The sequence below is a fragment of the Typopeltis vanoorti genome, chromosome 1 (assembly GCF_054136105.1).
Source record: "Typopeltis vanoorti isolate ZY-2024b chromosome 1, IOZ_Tvanoo_1.0, whole genome shotgun sequence".
NCBI classification, from domain to species: domain Eukaryota; kingdom Metazoa; phylum Arthropoda; class Arachnida; order Uropygi; family Thelyphonidae; genus Typopeltis; species Typopeltis vanoorti.
The window spans coordinates 170,892,476-170,910,971 of record NC_143549.1 but is presented as its reverse complement, the minus strand read 5'-3'; the positions used below and the strand labels follow the sequence as shown (position 1 = coordinate 170,910,971).

The 18,496-nt window shown below is 35.4% G+C and overlaps 1 protein-coding gene across 1 annotated transcript in view; it reads right to left on the bottom strand.

Annotated features, from left to right (window-relative positions):
* LOC150110641 (uncharacterized) overlaps window positions 1-18,496 on the bottom strand; it is a 75,603-nt gene that overhangs the window by 4,752 nt on the left and 52,355 nt on the right. Inside the window, exons 2-4 of the mRNA XM_090395417.1 lie at window positions 11,794-11,943; window positions 6,016-6,219; window positions 4,209-4,394 (exon numbers count right to left, since the gene is read on the bottom strand). Coding sequence (XP_090251543.1) covers window positions 4,209-4,394; window positions 6,016-6,219; window positions 11,794-11,943 — 540 coding nt within the window. The remainder of the gene's footprint in view (window positions 1-4,208; window positions 4,395-6,015; window positions 6,220-11,793; window positions 11,944-18,496) is intronic.

Here is an 18,496-nt window from a genome sequence, read left to right as displayed (position 1 = left end):
CATTGCTACAAAAGTCCTCGTCCTGTCAGAATAATATTAAGTTAACGTGAGTCAAGTTACTTGGATCTAATAATAGCCCGTCCAGCTAATACGGTAATGGAAGGCAAATATTTGATATGGATTTCCTTGAAAGAAATTTCAATTCTTTCTTTAGATCCTTTGTCTTTGTTTTACTGTTTTTAGAATATCAGAATATGAACAGAGAATTATGTTAATCTCTTAAGTTTAAAAAATGCACTAGGTATTCTCAGCATAGAATGTCCTCCCGAGTGAGCACGAGTATTTGATTTTCACTAATCCATAAGCTAGTATTATAAATACTAAGGAAGAGTCGTTCTCCTCCCAATTTAGTTCGAAGAGTCTGAAGTTTTCATGGGAGCTTAAGCAATGCATGCAACAACCATTAGAAAATAGTCTAAATCGATATGCTACGTTTTCAAAATGTTTTTTCCCACAGTTCAAACTTTGTGTTCGGTAAGTTGAATCCACCTGTCGAACATAAATAGATAACATAACTAACACTGTATATTCAATTCCGAAACCGGATGAAATTCATTAAATCTCAAATTCGAGCTGCTGTAACTTGAATATAAGCCTTAATATCGTTCCAATAATAGTCATCAGTGACTTTCTATTGCAGTTAGTTTTAATATTTACTACTCTGACTTTGATGAACTATAGTACCAAGAGTAGAAAAATACACAAACAGGATTGTCGAATCCCTAAGAGTAGTGACAGATGCTTCTTTAATAAAGTTTAGTCATCCACTATTCTATCATTTGCGCGTATGAACAATCTGCTTAACTTAAAGTGTCATGTAAGAAAATACTTTATGAAGTGCATAGATCCCCATTAGATTCACTAAAAAAAAGAGAGCCAATCATGCAAAATCCCAACATTCCTTCACTTTTTCCACGCAAAGAATTCTGATTTCCAGATAAACTGGAACTGAACAATTGATGGAAAGGTCCGTAAGCATTCATTGGAATATTTGGATTTCCATCTTTATGGAAGCATCGAGAAGGAAGGTAGGAGGGACATGTGTAGGAAAAGAAAGGGGAAAAAAATTGTAATCGACCAGCAGTTTTCACAGGTTGGCAGCTTTAGTGTCACTACAAAGACTGCTGTACAGTCTCCGACGGCAAGCGAACAGCGGTGCATTCTGAAAGTCCGTTGGTGGGCTTAAAGTTGACGTCTGTGACATTTTCAATCGGAATTGAGTCAACAGAAACGTTGCTGTCAAGAAATATTTCCTTTCACGTGAAACGAGTGAATTGCACATATGGTACGAAGACAACGTAAATGTGTCAAAAATATTCTCGCTTCTGTTTCTTCAATGATTTCTGTTCCATTCACTGTGTTGCATGTGGTCTACATTTGAAAATTAACTTCCATCTAGCGCTTTAAAAAATTGGCGCTTATATTAATATTACCACCCTAAAAGACCTTCCAGTTAAATCACAGATATAGATGGGGAGGAGAATGTGGATTCATTTGTTTACTAGTCGACGTTTGTCTGATTTTAAGTCAACATGCTATAGCTAATCTTGGGCAAAAGTGCTGACTGTTTACGATTTTTCATCAAATCTAGAAATAATTATATATATATATTTCGTGGCCTGATGTGCCATTGCTACTTGCTTATTGATGGGCTGAATGGCTAGAGAAGGTTCCATATTTGCTCTTCGCAGTAGGATATTTCGTACTGGTGCTAAAAGAAGTACCATACACTTGCAACCTTTCGTGGGTCGGATTTTTGTAAAATAAAACACATTGAGTCCGTCAGCCTCGAGAGCACGTTTTGATGTGTTATTCTTATGGCAGACTACTTTTAGTTTTGATATTCTTCTCTAACCTTATTACTGTTAATGAGAAACGGTTTAAAAGAAAATAAATCAGGAAACAAGTTTCTGCAACAAATCATAAAGTTTATAAAGATATATCAGCAATAACACAACTAAACTAATGATTTCCAAGAATTTAAATTAATTCAACATCTGGCAAAGTGCTAAACGTGTTCATGTTCCTTTTTGAATAAGCATTCGCACCAATATTTCCAAGTACATCGAAGAAGTCATAAATTTCAATCTCTACCTTTCGGGTAAACAACTCTTTTATCGATGCGGAATATCGCGTGATTTGTAACACAGAGTATGCCAATTTATCCACCGGATCGTAAAGAGCATCCTCCATATGCGTACCATGCGGGATTCTACGCGTGCAGATAAAATGGAATTATCGAAATTCTCGCGAGAAAGCTTCTGCTCCTAGGAATCCACCGAATGTTTCATAAATCAGAAGAATTTCCAGGGATTATTCGTGTTCAGATGGAGCTCGGTCTGCGTTTCGCATCGATGACTTGCTAACTTGGAGATCGTTATTCGTAGAAATGTAAAGCTTTTGGAGCAATTAATAAATTCACGTGACCTTTTGGAGCTGATTTACTGGAGGCTTATTTGTATATCTGAACGGTCACAGTCGTAAAATTTGAAAGGAAGACGGGGGGGGGGGGGGGGGGGGGGTCGTGAGTTTGGAAAGGAGGGCAGACCAAAATTCGAGATATTTATACTCTTGTCTTTTTGGCAATCTTTTAATTTTACTTGAAATAAATATATTAATTTGCATATGTTTAAAAACTTTACATTTTTTTTCTCTCGAAATACCTAGATTAATACTTTTTTTTTTTTTTTTGAACAATTGGTTTTCGTAATCAGTTCATCCAATATCTGTTTCTCTTTGCATACTGTGACAGATACAAATGAGGCCTACACTGATACTAAAGCGATATATTCAGGTTCGTATTTTGGATCCATATGATATTTAAATTTTTCAAAAAGAGCGAGACATCCATGTAGCGCACGAATGTGCTCTTCGGTTGGAAAGACCTAATTCCAATCCCATGTACAACCGAGGAGATTTTATAAGACTTTCACAACTGAAGGTAAATTAGCCCGTCGCATAGGAGAAAGCCCCGCCACCGGAAACGTTTTTTTTTTTTTTTTTCTGGAAGGGGAAAAAAAAAAAGCCACACACGCACTCAACTCAAGAGACAGAAGACATGGCAATAGAATTAAAACCATATATTAGCCGCCGTAGCGCAACATTGCGCCCTTCGATTGGAAGAGACCTGGGTTCGGTTCTCGTCGTGAAGAGAGGAATCCTTATATGGGCTTTTTCATTTGAAGGTGAGTTAGCGAATCTCATAGTGGTAGCAGGGCTTTTTTCTTCCGGAAACTCGGGTCTTTCATCCCGCGTACAGATAAATCGGCCTTCAGAACATACGCAATTTACAGACAAAAAAAATATATATATATTATTAGTGATGATGGGCGATAGATGGCGTGGATGGTAATAGTATCGTAGTTCAAGAATTTAGTAGTAGTGAAGAGGATGAGATGTATTCAGCGAAGTAGAGTAGTGTGTGCTCCCACGATGAGTCCTTCGACTCCCTAGAGGTGTCACGTAATAATAATAATATCCCGCAGCAATCAAATTTATATTAAAAACATTTTTATAAATGATTTCACCCCTCTCTAGCGATGTAAAGTGAATTAAACTAATTATGTATCCGTGAATTAATATACTAATAATTTCCATACAAATGAAATCAACTAATCGACGGAATATAATTGATGGAACAAATTTCAGCATGACGCTCATTGGCATCGAACTAGATTTTTTGTCGCTCCAAGTTTTTTGGCAAGAAATACTAATCATAGCTTTAAAAGGCACTTCTTACAGAATGGCTTAATGATTTAAATTTCATCAACATAATTTTGATGCACTTTCGGCATCAAAATTATGTTGATGCCGAAAGTGCATCAACATAATTTTGTTGCATATCAAAAGATATTTAACGAAACAAAAACACTTCATAGCGATATAAATACATCTGGGAAAGAAGTACACAACAGATGATGTTTCTCAGTGCCTACTTTGTACTTGTATGGCTTGCTAAATGATGTTTCTGCATCCTCTTTTATCGATTTGTTCTCTATTGCTTTATTCCATTCGTATTTATTTTATACCCAATGCTGGCACTGTTTTTCATTGCGAGACAGCCAAGGACTATTTAGGAAAAACAACATCAAGAGATATTTGGCAGAAACTCTTTTGGCAACCTCCATCAAACTGTGGTTAAAGAAAAATAAAGAAAGAAAAAAAATTGCTACAATCATTGGATAAACAACATATAATTATTATCTTACCTATTGAACAACGTCCAGATGATGTGAAATTGGTGCAAGAACAATACTTGCATTCTTTTCCTGCACGAAAATAGCGGGGAGCACAAAGTTCACACCACTGACCTGCGTAACCACGAAAACAAGTACAAACGATACTATCCAAGGTCCTCGTGCAAGCTAACATTCCTGGCTCTGTACAATTACATTCTGAAAGAAAAGAAGCACTTATTATTTACTCTTAAAAAGGTTCAGTTTTAAAATAATAATGAAGCAAAAACTGAGAAAAATGTGTTGCAAAATATACACCAGCGTGTCAAATGTTTCAGAACACTTCCCTTTAAATTGGGAAGTGTTCTGAAATTTCGGTTCTGTTTGCCGCTTTGGAATGGATAGGACTCTGTGTTAATTATCACCTAACCATAGACGTTAATATTTTACACGCTAGTATATAGGTTATTAATCTACGTGGCGTAAATTGCTTTTGCCATTTGCTCTTCGATTTCATGCCTGTGATGATTCGAGTGAAGAATCAAACTTGATACAACTACTGTTCACGCAGTTTTTCTTGGTTATGTAGCTCATTTTTATTCATTTGGTAAACTCTGTCTCTGAGATGTGTTTATCAAACCCATCTCAGCGACTGCGGGCCATTTTAAGTCACTTTATCTTTATTTTAAATCCATCCTGAATACATATACATATTTCTGCTGTTATTTTATCCAACTATTGTGTTCAACTGGATTATGAACCATACCGATGAACAAAAATTTGCAATTTTATTTATCTCTGGTGCTTCATTATTACGACAGCACATTCTTCCTTCATAACTTGAATATATATTTGTTTAACAGTGCACCGTTTATTATTTCAATATGATATCTGGTGAGATGTAATCCCTCCCCCATATTTCTAACTCATGAGAGAAATATACCATTTACTTTCTACCAGTTGCATTAGTTTTTGCACGAGTACTTGAAGGAAAACTTCAAACTTTCCCATGCGGAACTTGCATTTGTTCCGGAAAAGTCCTATGGATCTGACAGCTAAAGGAAAGTCTATAGCTACATTCTTCCTTCATAACAATTGCATCAGGCCCACGACATCGCTGGTTTCACCGAATCTAAAATTCGCATATAATGTATCTGATTGCACACACGTTTCCTTGGGATTTTCCTTAATCAAATTAAAGTTTCTTTGAAGTTTGACAAATGTTTCAATTTTCTCGTTTTCATAGCTAGCTTTTTTTTTTTTTTTTGAACCCAAATTGATTTCCTTATTAACCCGTAGATTAGAATGCAGCCACATAAAAATAAATAACCAATCAATATTTGTCACATTTCCAAGTAAAATTAGTTAAATATATTCTCACGAGAGAGCCTTTTTTCTGACTTTTTTTTTTATAACATTTCTCACTTTAACATTTGTTATTTGCACATAAAAAAGTTGGTGTCTTTAGCGCTTTCAATATTACTCTTTATGGCTTTAGAAGAATAGGTAATACAAGCACCTCTTCGTACTTTCTTTCCAACCTAAAGTGTTCATTTTCTTAATTCTAGTGATTGAAAACAATGTCGTCTTAAAAGTCCTAATTAAAATTAAGTACATTATTTATTCAATGATATCTGGGTTTGAATCCGTTCTTAGAGAGAGGGACATTTATAAAATATTTTCAGCTAAATGTTATTAGCTTCTCTACAGCAGGCACAAATCTACTTACGCAGTGATCTAATTAATAAAGGATTCAAATCTTTCCCAGATAATGGAATTCACAAAACGAATCAAAAACACCGAATTGTACATAAAAATCCAACCCATCTCGTGGCCTTACCTAATTCTTGTTCCGGATACATTTCATCTGCCACCACCAGATCGAGTGTTGGGACTAAAGTTCGCACGATTATCTTTTGCGCGTGACTTTTTATATTTCCATCGAACACAGCGGCCACCATGACATTGTAGGTTGTTCCTTCCACTAAACTGGGAACCAGCATAGTTGTCGTCGTGACTGGGAGCAGTAGTTCCTTTTCTTCATCTGTAAAGAAATAACAACACTTATGCAAAGAGGCAAGGACAATTACTCATTCGAAAAATACGGATTAGATTCAAGGCTCGAAAATGCATCGTATTAAATAAATGTTAAACCAAACATATTTGAGTAATAAGACAATTATCGTGATTCCTGTAGAGTCCAACAATCCTATCATTTCATTATTGGTGCTTTCAGTGGGAATCCCTTTAACCTTGAGAATTTTTGTGAGCCCCGAGAAGGTGTGAAATTCCTGCATTGTAGAATTTTTTCACAGTATAGTGAAATCCTACAATGCAGGTTACGCTACTAGTGTTAGCCGTTCTTTTCCTGCGAAGTTAATAGTAATGGAATAGATCGCGAATGGACACGAGGGACAGATAGACGCGCAATCTCATGGTTGCAGCATCTATTTGTCGTGTCACTTTCCTCTCTTAAGCTAGTTAATGATTTTTGAGAGCGGGAAGAAATTCTTACTGAAATACCCACCTAAAGGTTCAATTTTAATTCCGATTTGACAATCTGAAATATCATTTATAAGTAATGACGCTAACAGAAGCTGACGAGTTTATTATTATACGAACTGCGATGAGAATTTTGTTTGTAAAAGTGCTATCGCTTTTTTCTTTTTTTTCCTTTCTCATTTGAGTGATTAAGGACGAGTAACTTATACTAATTTGTAATAATTTATTTTAAAACAGATAAATTTTTCTATTTTAATATCAGTAACAGTGAACAGATTAAAAAAAAATGTAGCATTCACCGAAAAAGAAATGACATCGAGCTCAGATGAGTCAAGATTCTGGAGGCGGAGGAACACACACACACACACACACACTAGATAATTCTGGGAAATTTGAAAAAAATATGAGGGTTGTTTGAAATGTTTGGTAAAAAAATAAGTTACTTTTTTGGAGAAAATCACCTTTATTTCTCAGCATAGTCTCCATAAAGGTTTATACATTTGGTCCACCGAATTTCCAATTTTTTCATCCCATCTAAAAAGTAGAATTTGTCAAATTGCGCAAAACATTCACTGACAGCCTTGAAGACATCCTCGTTCGAAGAAACTTTTTTCCCGCCGAGCCAAATTTTTAAGTTTGGGAACAACAAGTCACACGGGGCCAGGTCCGGAGAATACGGTGGATGTGGAACCAGTTCAAACCTCAATTCGTGCAATTTTGCCATTGAGATGTGTGGGATGGTGCATTGTCTTGATGAAAGAGCACATTTTTGTGAACCAATCTTGGGCATTTTTTTCTTCAGTTCTTTTAAACGGTCCAACAATGACGCATAATAGACTCCTATTATTGTCTTACTATTTTCCAAATAGTCTATCATGATAATTCCTTGGGAATCCCAAAAGAACGGTGACCATCACCTTTCCCAGCTGACAAAACGGTCTTCGCTTTTTTCGGTGCTCTTTCACCGAGCATTGTCCACTGTTTTGACTGCTGCTTGGACTCAGGTGTGTAGTGGTGGATCCAAGTTTCGTCTACAGTCACGAATCAACGCAAAAATCCTGCGAATTGCGATTAAACACTGCGTTGCAATGTCTTTTCGTATGGGTTTTTGACCGACAATCGTGGCACCCATCGCGCACACAGCTTTTTCATGGATAATTTTTCGTGCAGGATAGTATACACCCATTCAGTTCAGATGCCTATAATCTCAGCAATCTCACGCTCTTTCACTCGACGGTATTCCATAACGATACCATGGATTTTGTCAATCATTCCCTTGCAGTGACCTCAGTCGGGCGTACTGAGCGCGCTTCATCTTCGATGGACTTACGACCACGTTTAAACTCATTTATCCAAAAATAAATAGCCTTTAATGCTGGCGCAGAGCCCCGTGAACTGCATCTAACTCGGCTTTGATCTGCACGGCCGTCCGCTTCTTCAAATAAGTGTTTCACCACTGCACGAAACTCGTTTTTCACCATTTTTATGAAACATGCGAACACGGTCATTTTAAATGTTTGCCTGCGTTTTTGATCGACTACACGAATGAGAACTGAAAGTGGCTAAAATTTGCCAGAGGTCCTGAAAAAGATACGTGTCGATGCTGGTATGAACGAACGAATTGTGTCGCCGTCTATTGTAAATTTACCAAACTTTTCAAACACCTCGTATCTACCGAGGCAAAGAATGAATACGACATGTTTAGAAATTAGGAGTCAAACTGTAATACGAAACTAAACTACAGGTGAATCGTTTGGAAACATGAAAACACCATTAAGGAAGTCCCTACGCATTCATCGGCATAATTTGAATAAGAATTCGTTTACATAGAAAGTCTATTCCTGCATATGTTAGTTATTGATCACCATTAATAATAAGCTCGTTTGCAATATCTAGTGAGTCAGCTTATCGAGAAAGTAATAAGACATTATATGAGGAAGCCAGAGATAAGTCATTCCATTTATCTTTTAATTTCACTTTGTTTCTTTTCCCTAATATAGTAACTTATTTTAGTGCTAACTGAACTTTTGTTCATAACCGAATAAAAGAATATTTCAGCCGAATTTCATTGAATGGAGTGCTAGTACTTGGAATCAGCTTCTGATAAAATATAGTAAAGAATGCATCTATGAAAACAGTGTGGATTACTCTTTATGATGGCATGAGTAAAGACATCGAAACTAGCCACAGCGAATGGAGCTCAATATATAAAGACCTTGTTGAAATATCACCCAATATTACTGAACGGTGTCTGTTGATATATGAAAGAAATATAGGTTGCAATAAATCTTGTATACAAAACATACAAATTCTTTCCATTATAATGAAATACTGCTCTAAATGATACCTCTTTGGTCGGGAATCATCGCTGGTTGTGTTTCAATAAGTTGAAATCTTTGTTACTATTTGTCGTGGGTCATTGTCTGTTTTAAAAGAGACGACACAACTTTATGAATTCGTAAACATCAAAGCATTAACCGTGCATTAAGGAGAATCGATGGAATGAAAGAGGTGCCTCTCTCTCTCTCTCTCTCTGATATTTACCTGCAAAAACTTACTCCAAGTTAGTATAAAAACTTCATTATTAAAATTGCGAAATAAACTTTCGACATAACGTCAGTGTTTGCTTTGAAAAGTCATTTTAGAAACAATTTTAATATCAATAAGATGATAAAATAAAAAAAACGCACTCAATGATGTAACCACAAGTTATACAATATAGAATACCGTCATCACTGGCACTGTAAATTTCTCACTTTATTCGTCAAGATGGTAGTTATCTCAATGACTGCAGTTTTAGCTGATTTAGTTTACATTTTTACAGATAAATTTAATGTTAAATAATTCATTACTTGTTTAATATCTAAATTTCATTATGTACAAATTCAATTTCGAGACAGTGTCAGTTTCTGCAATTCTTTCTTCGCATAAACAGGAAAGCACCTAAAACCAATACTGTATATTGTTAGCTAAATTTGTTTTTTGATACACGTGATTTTATGCAGTACAGCTACAACATAATTACTAAAATAAAGAGTCAAAAGACTTCAGTTCGGCGATGAAAATTTACATAAGCAAAGTGGATATTATCCAGCATTATTTCAGAGCTGAATGTAGAAACTATGAAAGTTTCGTGAGTTGACCAGAGAGAGGGCTTGCGGGAGTACATTCCTCGGCATTCACAAGCTGTCTTAGCGTGGGCTACTTAAAAGACATACGCGTCGCAAAAGAGTTTTTGCTCTCTTAAGGTTTCTGTCTGGTCTCTGAAAAGAACTAAATCGAAACAGCTGTCAAGCCAGTGAAACCTTATCAAAATGGACTAATAAAAGGCGAATATATAGATGCTTGGGCGGCGCCTGTCTTAAGTAGTCCATCCACACTAAGGCAACTGGGGAATGCCGAGTAATGTATTTCCGCAAGCTTTCTAGTCAACTCACTAAACTTTCATAGTTTCTACATTCCGCTTTGAAATAATGCTGGATCTAATATCCATTTTGCTTATACAACTACCGCATATATTTTCTCATGAGAGAAACTAATTCATACATAAAATATTTTAATAATTTATTAAATTAATCCCAGTTAACATTATTTGATAATTACCTTAATTTTAAACATTTTAAATAGTTTTAAATTAGAAGTTATATTACTCCATAACTATTGCAATGTGAAACAGATTTTTTAGATCATTACATATTTATAAATGCAATTTGTATTGAGGAAAAAAATTAAAGCAATATTATATGAGAAAAGATCGATTCAGTTCCAAGAAACTGTTTCTAGACCCTCGAACTCTAATACGAATAATTTTATATTATTTAAGACACAAGACTGATAAAAAGTTGGAGGGGGAGGTACCAATAGCGGAATCGAATACTAATCGAATACTAAAAATCGAACACATAACTAACGAAAAAGACACACTGCCTACAAAGTATTATCCAGATCTCAATCTAACTCTGAAAGGGAAACTACTTCAAGAAATTTTGAGTATTGAAAGTATTGATATTGGACAATAATAGATAAACCCTGTACGTGTACAGGGTTTATCTATTACGTGTATACGTGTATTTCATACACGTACACACATACGTTTTTACGTATGTGTGAACGTGCTTTAGTATTACTATTAGTTTTATTACTATTACTTTACTATTAGTTAGTAAAAACATACGTTTTTACTAACTAATTTTATACTTAACATTGTCCAATATGAAACTTTCATAAGCATTGCGAACGTCTTTATTCACATAAAACTCTACAAAGAATTTAACACTTCAATGAAGATATTGTCCTCAACTCAGAAATCAATGAGTATTAATTAAAGGCAGTTTTGTTTTCATACATGGACTTGCTTTTTCCGTCTGGATAAGTGTTCTTAGTCTGCACTACCTCTCTCATGTTTCTGTCTTCTTAACCAAAGCCCATTGTTCTATAGGCATATTAATGGAAGTAATAGCTTGTAGTTAAGAAGCTTTCAAAATGTCTTTTTTGGGGGAGCTTTCATCTCACTTTCTTCTGAAGGGCTCATTTTCTAATGTCTCTTTAACTTGGTAATTAGCACTTCCATATTGATTACAGGAAGTACCGATGTACGATGCACTTCCGTCATACCGAAAATTCCAAACCATTGTTTCTTTATTTCTCAGTTTCACCGAGGACTTTTGTGTTCTAAAAGACAGCTGCACTCTTCTCTAATTGATAGCGTCCTCAAACTTTTTTTAATCAGCAGATCTTTCATTATTGTGTTTAAAATAACAGCCTTTATTTAGCTGTAAAGAGTGTCCCCCCCCCCTTTTTTTTTGTCATAATGAAGTGTTTTGTTAATATTCAAATGCACGCTAATTTAGTTGGATAGTGGAGTTTAAAAGCAAGCTGGATAGTAAACAACTACAACAAAGAAGATGTTTCTTCTTGTAAAAAAATCCACATATTGTGATAACCAGAATGATGTGCTCTCATCGATGAGCCAGATAAATGCACAAAATAAAAATAAATAAAATAAAAATAATAAAGTACTCGGGAAAATCCGATAATGTTATAAGTTGATGTTATGTGCATCATTTCAATGTGTTCACTAGAAGAAAAATGAACTTATAACGCACATTCTACCTACCTTCACTGGCATTTGCCACAGGACTGTAAGAAAGTGAATATGCCGCCAATTTTAGACTTTGATTTGGTGATATGACTGGAGGTTCCCATGATATAGTGAAAGAATGTTCAGCACAGGCTTCTAAAGTGACATGTCGAGGAGAAGGAAGTTCTGCAAAATAAACAAACCACTCGTTATTAAGATTTTCCTATTAGTAATCGTTAAATATCTTAAATGGCTACATAAGGATCAGACGGTGCATTTTTCACGGTTAATAGTGCTGATCGTGCAACTTCCTATCGCCGTAATGTGTTCTTAACAACGGTAAATGGCTATTTCCTCCCAGATCTTGAACTCGTGTCTTTCAGATTTAGTGTGACTTTGTGTTATGCCGCCCTGTCTCTTCCTCTGATTAAATCGAAATAACCCCGTCGTCCATCACAGTCACGGAAATGGGGTCATGCGGGCTGTGGGAAATGATCTTAGAATCCAGCTGTTCTTAATGATTTAGTCTTATCCCTAAGCAATCTTCGGATTCCTCTTACTCGCTTCCCTGATTCTTGTTATATCTGTCGGTAAGTGGACTAATCTTCGACTTTCTTCCTTTAGCACATATTCAAATTTTGACCCGATGTTTTATTAACATGTCTTGATTGTGGCTAATTCGGATTGGTTCTCACGAAAAATAGATGCGGTATTTCACGTGAGGTTTACAAAAGTGAATCTCTGCATTTAACATCATATTTTAAATTGACAGTTTTTTTTTTCTTTTTAAATGTTAATCCTACCCAAGAAAGAATGAAACCAAACAGCATTAATATCATTACGTGTATTAGCGAAAGGTTAGATAAACTAAAAACGTTGCTCTACTCTCGTGCAGGGTGAGATCACACATGGAACTTTACGATGCTTCAGGAATCCAAGTCCAACAAGCTGGTGGTGTTTTAATACCTGCGATGAAATTGATCTACTACTACTTAAAGAACATTCATAAACATAGCCGAGTTAGCCGGTTTTGGGCGTGGACAGTAGGGTTTTTCCTCCCACAAACATGCAAACCGGACCCGTGAAAATACAGGATATAGTACGACACAGACTCACAGTAAATCATCTCCTTTTTAATTTGTCATCCTTTAGGTGATCCTCACGAATATGTTTACTACTAGAAAGAGTTCATGTCTTTTAAGTAATGTAATATCAAGGCAACTCATTCTAAAAGGTTTGTATTTTCATACGCTCTTGTTCGCTTTCGCTACTTTTTCTTAAGTCTCAAAATATACCGTACTTCCATTTCTTTGCTATCTTGACGCGCAAGACGACGTCATTTCTATGTACAGTTCTGGATTAGAAAAGTTATCAATTAGAAATTAATTATTCGCTCGATACTGAACAATATCATTTCGAACAGTGCGATAGACATGTCACGAACTCCATTTTTCTCCGATTTACCCTGGATGGTAATCCAACCGTTGAAACTGCGAACTACTTGTATATGATACTACACAACAAGTTCTCTTTTCTGTTACCAAGTTTATGTAAATAAATCGATTTTCAGAAATGAGGGCAGCTGAAATACAGTTGCATAATATGTCATCCACTTCGGTTGGCTGCACCAATCATATTCACTGCACTTATTATCTATTTGAAATAAAAATTCATTTTTGTTTCTCTCTGAATCAGAATTATTTCAGTTCATTCTTCGTATGTCCAATAGAACATCAAATTACTTTGATGATGATGATTGCTTTTCTTTCATTCATACGGATGGTAGGGGCAGCTATGCCGTACTATACCTATGGCTGTATCCTGTAGGTTCACGGGTCCAGTTTGCCTGTTTGTGGGAGGAAAAACTCCAGATAAACTGGAGTAAAACCCTACTGTCCACGCCCAAGACCGGCTAACTTGGCTCTGGCTGAGGAAGATCCTTTAGCTCCTCATGTCGTCGACGGGAATCGAACCTAGGACACTCCTTCCCCAGGCATATGGTTGCGAAGCGCATAGCCACTCGGCTAACCGCGCGGAATTACTTTACAATTTAATTTTAAGGGGTTGGGGATGACTAAATTGATTTTTTACTATACATGATGGAATGAATATGTACCTGTGAACCACCTAATGAGGGTTGAGAATTAGTTTTGTTATTCTTATTTTTTTAGAGGAAAAAAAATCAGTAAAGTGCACTGCTTTCGAATATTTCTTAAAAAAAACGGAATGAAAAAACGAAAAGCATCAAATCAAAAAACTGAGACTGAAACATGTAGACTAAAATTAAATTAACAAAAAAATAAAATAAAATAAAATAAAATAAAAAGGATGGAAGAAAAAAAGTAAGAAAAAATACAAAGCGAACGCACGTAAAAATGTGAGAACACACACACACACACACACAAAAAAAAAACATTTTTGCTGATACTTATAACTGGGGTGGGCTCTTAATAAATTAAGTTAGAGAAAATGGAGCAGGTTTTTAGACGTGAAGCAGTAGAGAAGAGTCAGAGAGAAAACATGGGAAAGAGAAGACGACGCTAATTATCTTATATCCTGAAAGTTTCCGGATCTATTAAGCCTCTAACACACTTTATTGACCACGTATTGTAGAGAGGCGACTAAACTTATTTCTTCCCGGACATCCACTTAAGCCATTGAATCGATCAACTCCAATTACATTTCCTGACAATTGTAGCTCACTTTTCTCCCCTTTGTGTCCTTTTATTGCCCACGGTCTTTTGTGGTAATGTTTACAATTGTTGCTATGACTACACCCGTCCAGAAGCAGAAGAAACAACAATTGTGAATTAACAATGTATTCGATGTGGTTTATCTCTCTCTCTCTCTCTCTCTCTCATACACACACGCACGCACGAGAACAATGTTTATTGTTGGCAAAATGACTGATAAGGTTTTTTTTTTCTTTTGAGTAAAAGTAAAGGAATAGGAAATAAACTGAGCAATGCACATTCAGTATTATTCAAATCAGTTCATATTAAAAATTAATATTCTGTGTTAAGAGTAGGATGACAGAAATAACTAAAGACAACATTTCAAATGAGACATCGATGAAATCTAATGGATAATAACTTATTGATCCCTTCCACTTACGAATTCATGCTTCCCCAGTAGCGTGATAACTAGTACTGCTATTCATTATGCAATATGTTTAGGAATCAAACATGCACTTAATACAAATTATTATGCACTACTCAAGATTACATTAAAATTGAATTATAGCTTGATTGAAACGCTAAGAAAACTCGCTGCAGTATTGGAATTCAGAACACGTAGCTTTTAAACTTTTAGAATTGAAATTTTAAAACACGAATGTTTTCAAAATTATTTATAAATTATGTATTTAGATTATTGTATATAATTATTTAATGAATAACTGCTTAAAACGTTTCAGGTCCTTCATTGTGCTTATCATCAATATGGTCAAAGAATCCGTCACTGTCAGACAAGAAGTCTTAGATTGGCTTGGCACAATTACAAAGACCAACCAATCCCAATTTTCTCTATTATGAAAACAGTTCCTATCTTACTGTGACAATATGTGCGCTCATTGGACATTATAACAAGGTAACCCAAGCTACATAAGGTTATAGAGCCTATTGGACGTTAGTATCGTGGATAGGCTACAGGTCAGATAATCTACAAACCCTGGTCGGGAAATTAAACACTGAATTGGTTAAGGCACTTCAGACCTCCAATAAGCACGATGTGGTCTCATAATAGGTGATGAAAATCATCGACCATCTAAAAACATTCACAAACTTCAAACCTGTAACGGACTGTGCATTGCCTATTGGCTGGATCCACTCGCCGAATTAGGTTGTTAATTGCATGTGTTCTCCAACTGAATTGTCTGTTTCGCAAAAGTAAAAACAAAATATTCTGGAAAGAACCCTCCCCCCCTCCCCGATACTTCCATATGAGAGTGGGTAAACTTCATTTACTGTAACCAAGGCAACAAATGCTTCAATGCAGCACGATGTTCTCTTTAAGCGGCATATTAACACATTCGCGCAATTACAACTGCGCATGCTCATGTGATGATGGTGGCTGAGTGTTTTTATTACATAACATGGTTGGTGTCAAATCTCCTCTGTGAAAAGAGATTTTCACGACTCTTTGAAGAAAAAATGGTCCTTGTAGATGAGAAAACATACTAAATAATAAAAATCGAGCGGAATTTTAAAAAAAAAAATACTTGTCAAAATTCCGAAATGTGTTGTAAAATTTATTTGATTTCATTTAAACCTCTTAACCCTTCGACCCTTAGCATTTAAAGACTTCTGTAATCATTCGTCTGTGCAAGGAAAATCATGTTTTAGTAGAACATATCCCACGTCACTAGCATTTTTCATAGAACACGTTGAACACAGCTGTTGGGTGTGATTAACTTCCCCCCCCCCTTTTTTTTAAATAAAAATATTATGAAACATTTGTCTTTCGTAGGAAGTAATTATTCATTATAATTAGCTGAGAGGGAAATGCAAATTGTAACCTGATTATGGGATCGATACGAGGTCTACTCTGGTGCAGGCACCATATTTTAATTAGATGTGCGGAGGTTTTTGCAAGTCGTTTGAATTTCAGAATATCACAGCTAAAAGGTCATGTTCTTATTTAAAAACCAAAGAGCAATAAGGATGCAGGTGTTGAGCTAAAAATAGAAACAAGATTCCCCAATCGCTCATAAACATTATCGATGCCTGTTGCTCACGGGCTTCCCTCAGTAATTAGAAACCATGTCTGAAGGGTTTCGGAAAACTTTGAACAGGGAATAATCATTGGTAATATTTAAAATTCTACTTTAACGCAACTGAGGGAATAAAATGTAATTAAGTTCTACGGGATATCGTTGTTTAGGATAATTATGTTCATCTTTATCCCGCCTGTTATCACCACTGACTGCACCCGTTAATAGAGCATAATTCAAAATGCTACAAACAATTTCAATTAGAGAGAAAAATGTAAATTTTTTTGTTCAGGAATTCAGAAACTTATTAATGATAAGATTTTTTCTGTGAGGCTGGATTCATTAATTTTAAATATAATGTATATTTATGACGTCCTTCGTCAAGTATCTCCCCGCCCCCTCCTGATGGCTACAACTTTCAGCTCTTCAAAAAGAAGATCAACAGATCGCTTGATTTTTATCCACTCTCCCCACCCCCCACCCCCCATACACACACATTGCATTAATCTGAAATAGATTTCCTGAAATAGAAATCTGAATAAGTCTCCTGAGGGAAAAAAAAAAAAAAAGAATAATATACATTCACTATTATGTTATACTAAGTAGGTTAAAAGTGCGTGTTGGTTGAAACATTGGCAACTTTTAAGACAACCAATATTAGCGAGCTCAGTATAATATGACAATGGGTATTATTGTCCATATTTGAAATAATATTCTAATAACAAGCTACAGCTGTTTTTTTTTTGTTTGTTTTTGTTTTTTTTTCACTAAAAGTGAAATAAATACTAACATGTGGCGGGGGCTTTTGAATAGATTGTACAAGTCCTAAACTTGTACAATCTATTCAAAATGAAAACGAAAAGGGTGAGAAATTGCATACTTGGATAACCCTTATAATGATCCTAATGACAAAAGAAAAGCTGTATACTTTAAAATAGTCCGTCAGATGAGCAGAAATTCTCAGAATTAAGAACATTTCGTTCATTATAATAATTACGCATGAAATACTCTGCAAAAGTGCATATTTCCATTACAGTAAAATACTTTAACATCTGTTGATTCTCCCCCCGCCCGAAGAATGCGACTTCATTTAAGAAGTCCTCCCGGTAAGTGCTACTTAAAAGCATTGTTGGTCGTTTAAATGTAATCTCAAAGAAAGCTTAGAAATATAAAACAATCATAGTTAATGGTCAGAGGAAGAAAATATAACCTTGAACGAAAAAGTGCTATGAAACACGAAACTAAATAATGAACTTTAAAGATACCAAGCTATTTTAAATATAAACCTGGTTTTAATCCATTTCCCAAGTAAGTCAAGTTTGCGCCTGCAAGTAGTGCAAGCCTGGGTGACCCCGCACGTGGTGCAAGTCTTAGGCAACTCTTGGTAAAGGTGGAATAAGCTCTGATCACTATTCTTCGTATTTACCCTTAATGCAAAGCACATCTCCTTGAGGAGATGTATGATGCTATGCATTATTCCACCTTTACCACGAGTTACTAAGACTTGCACTACTTGCAGGCGCAAACTTGACTTACTTGTCTGTTTGCTTACTTGGGAAATGGATTAAAACGAGGTTTATATTTAAAATAGCTTGGTATCTTTAACGTATATTATACCCAAGGTAAAAAACTTTCTAGATAATGAACTGTATTCACTATACATATATACGAGTAGGGGCTTTTTTTTTTTTTTTTTTACAGAATCAAACTTTGGAAAATCAATAAAACACTAACACTGACTTATTACGGTGGTGAATATGTAAATACATCTTTGACGGTGCTTTTGTAATTGTTATTAGATATGGACAAGAATCGAAATGTCATTTATATAAATGTTAGTTTGATTTCATATCCAAGTTACAGCAAAACTCATCCCCGCGAGCCGTATAAAATACCAGTTCTACTATAATAAAAATACTATGTAAACCCATTCGTATTGTTCAAGTTAAACGGTAAACATTTATTATTTTGGCATCGTCAAGTCTTATAATCAAAATGCACCTGTCTAATGTAATCCGAATGTTTGTT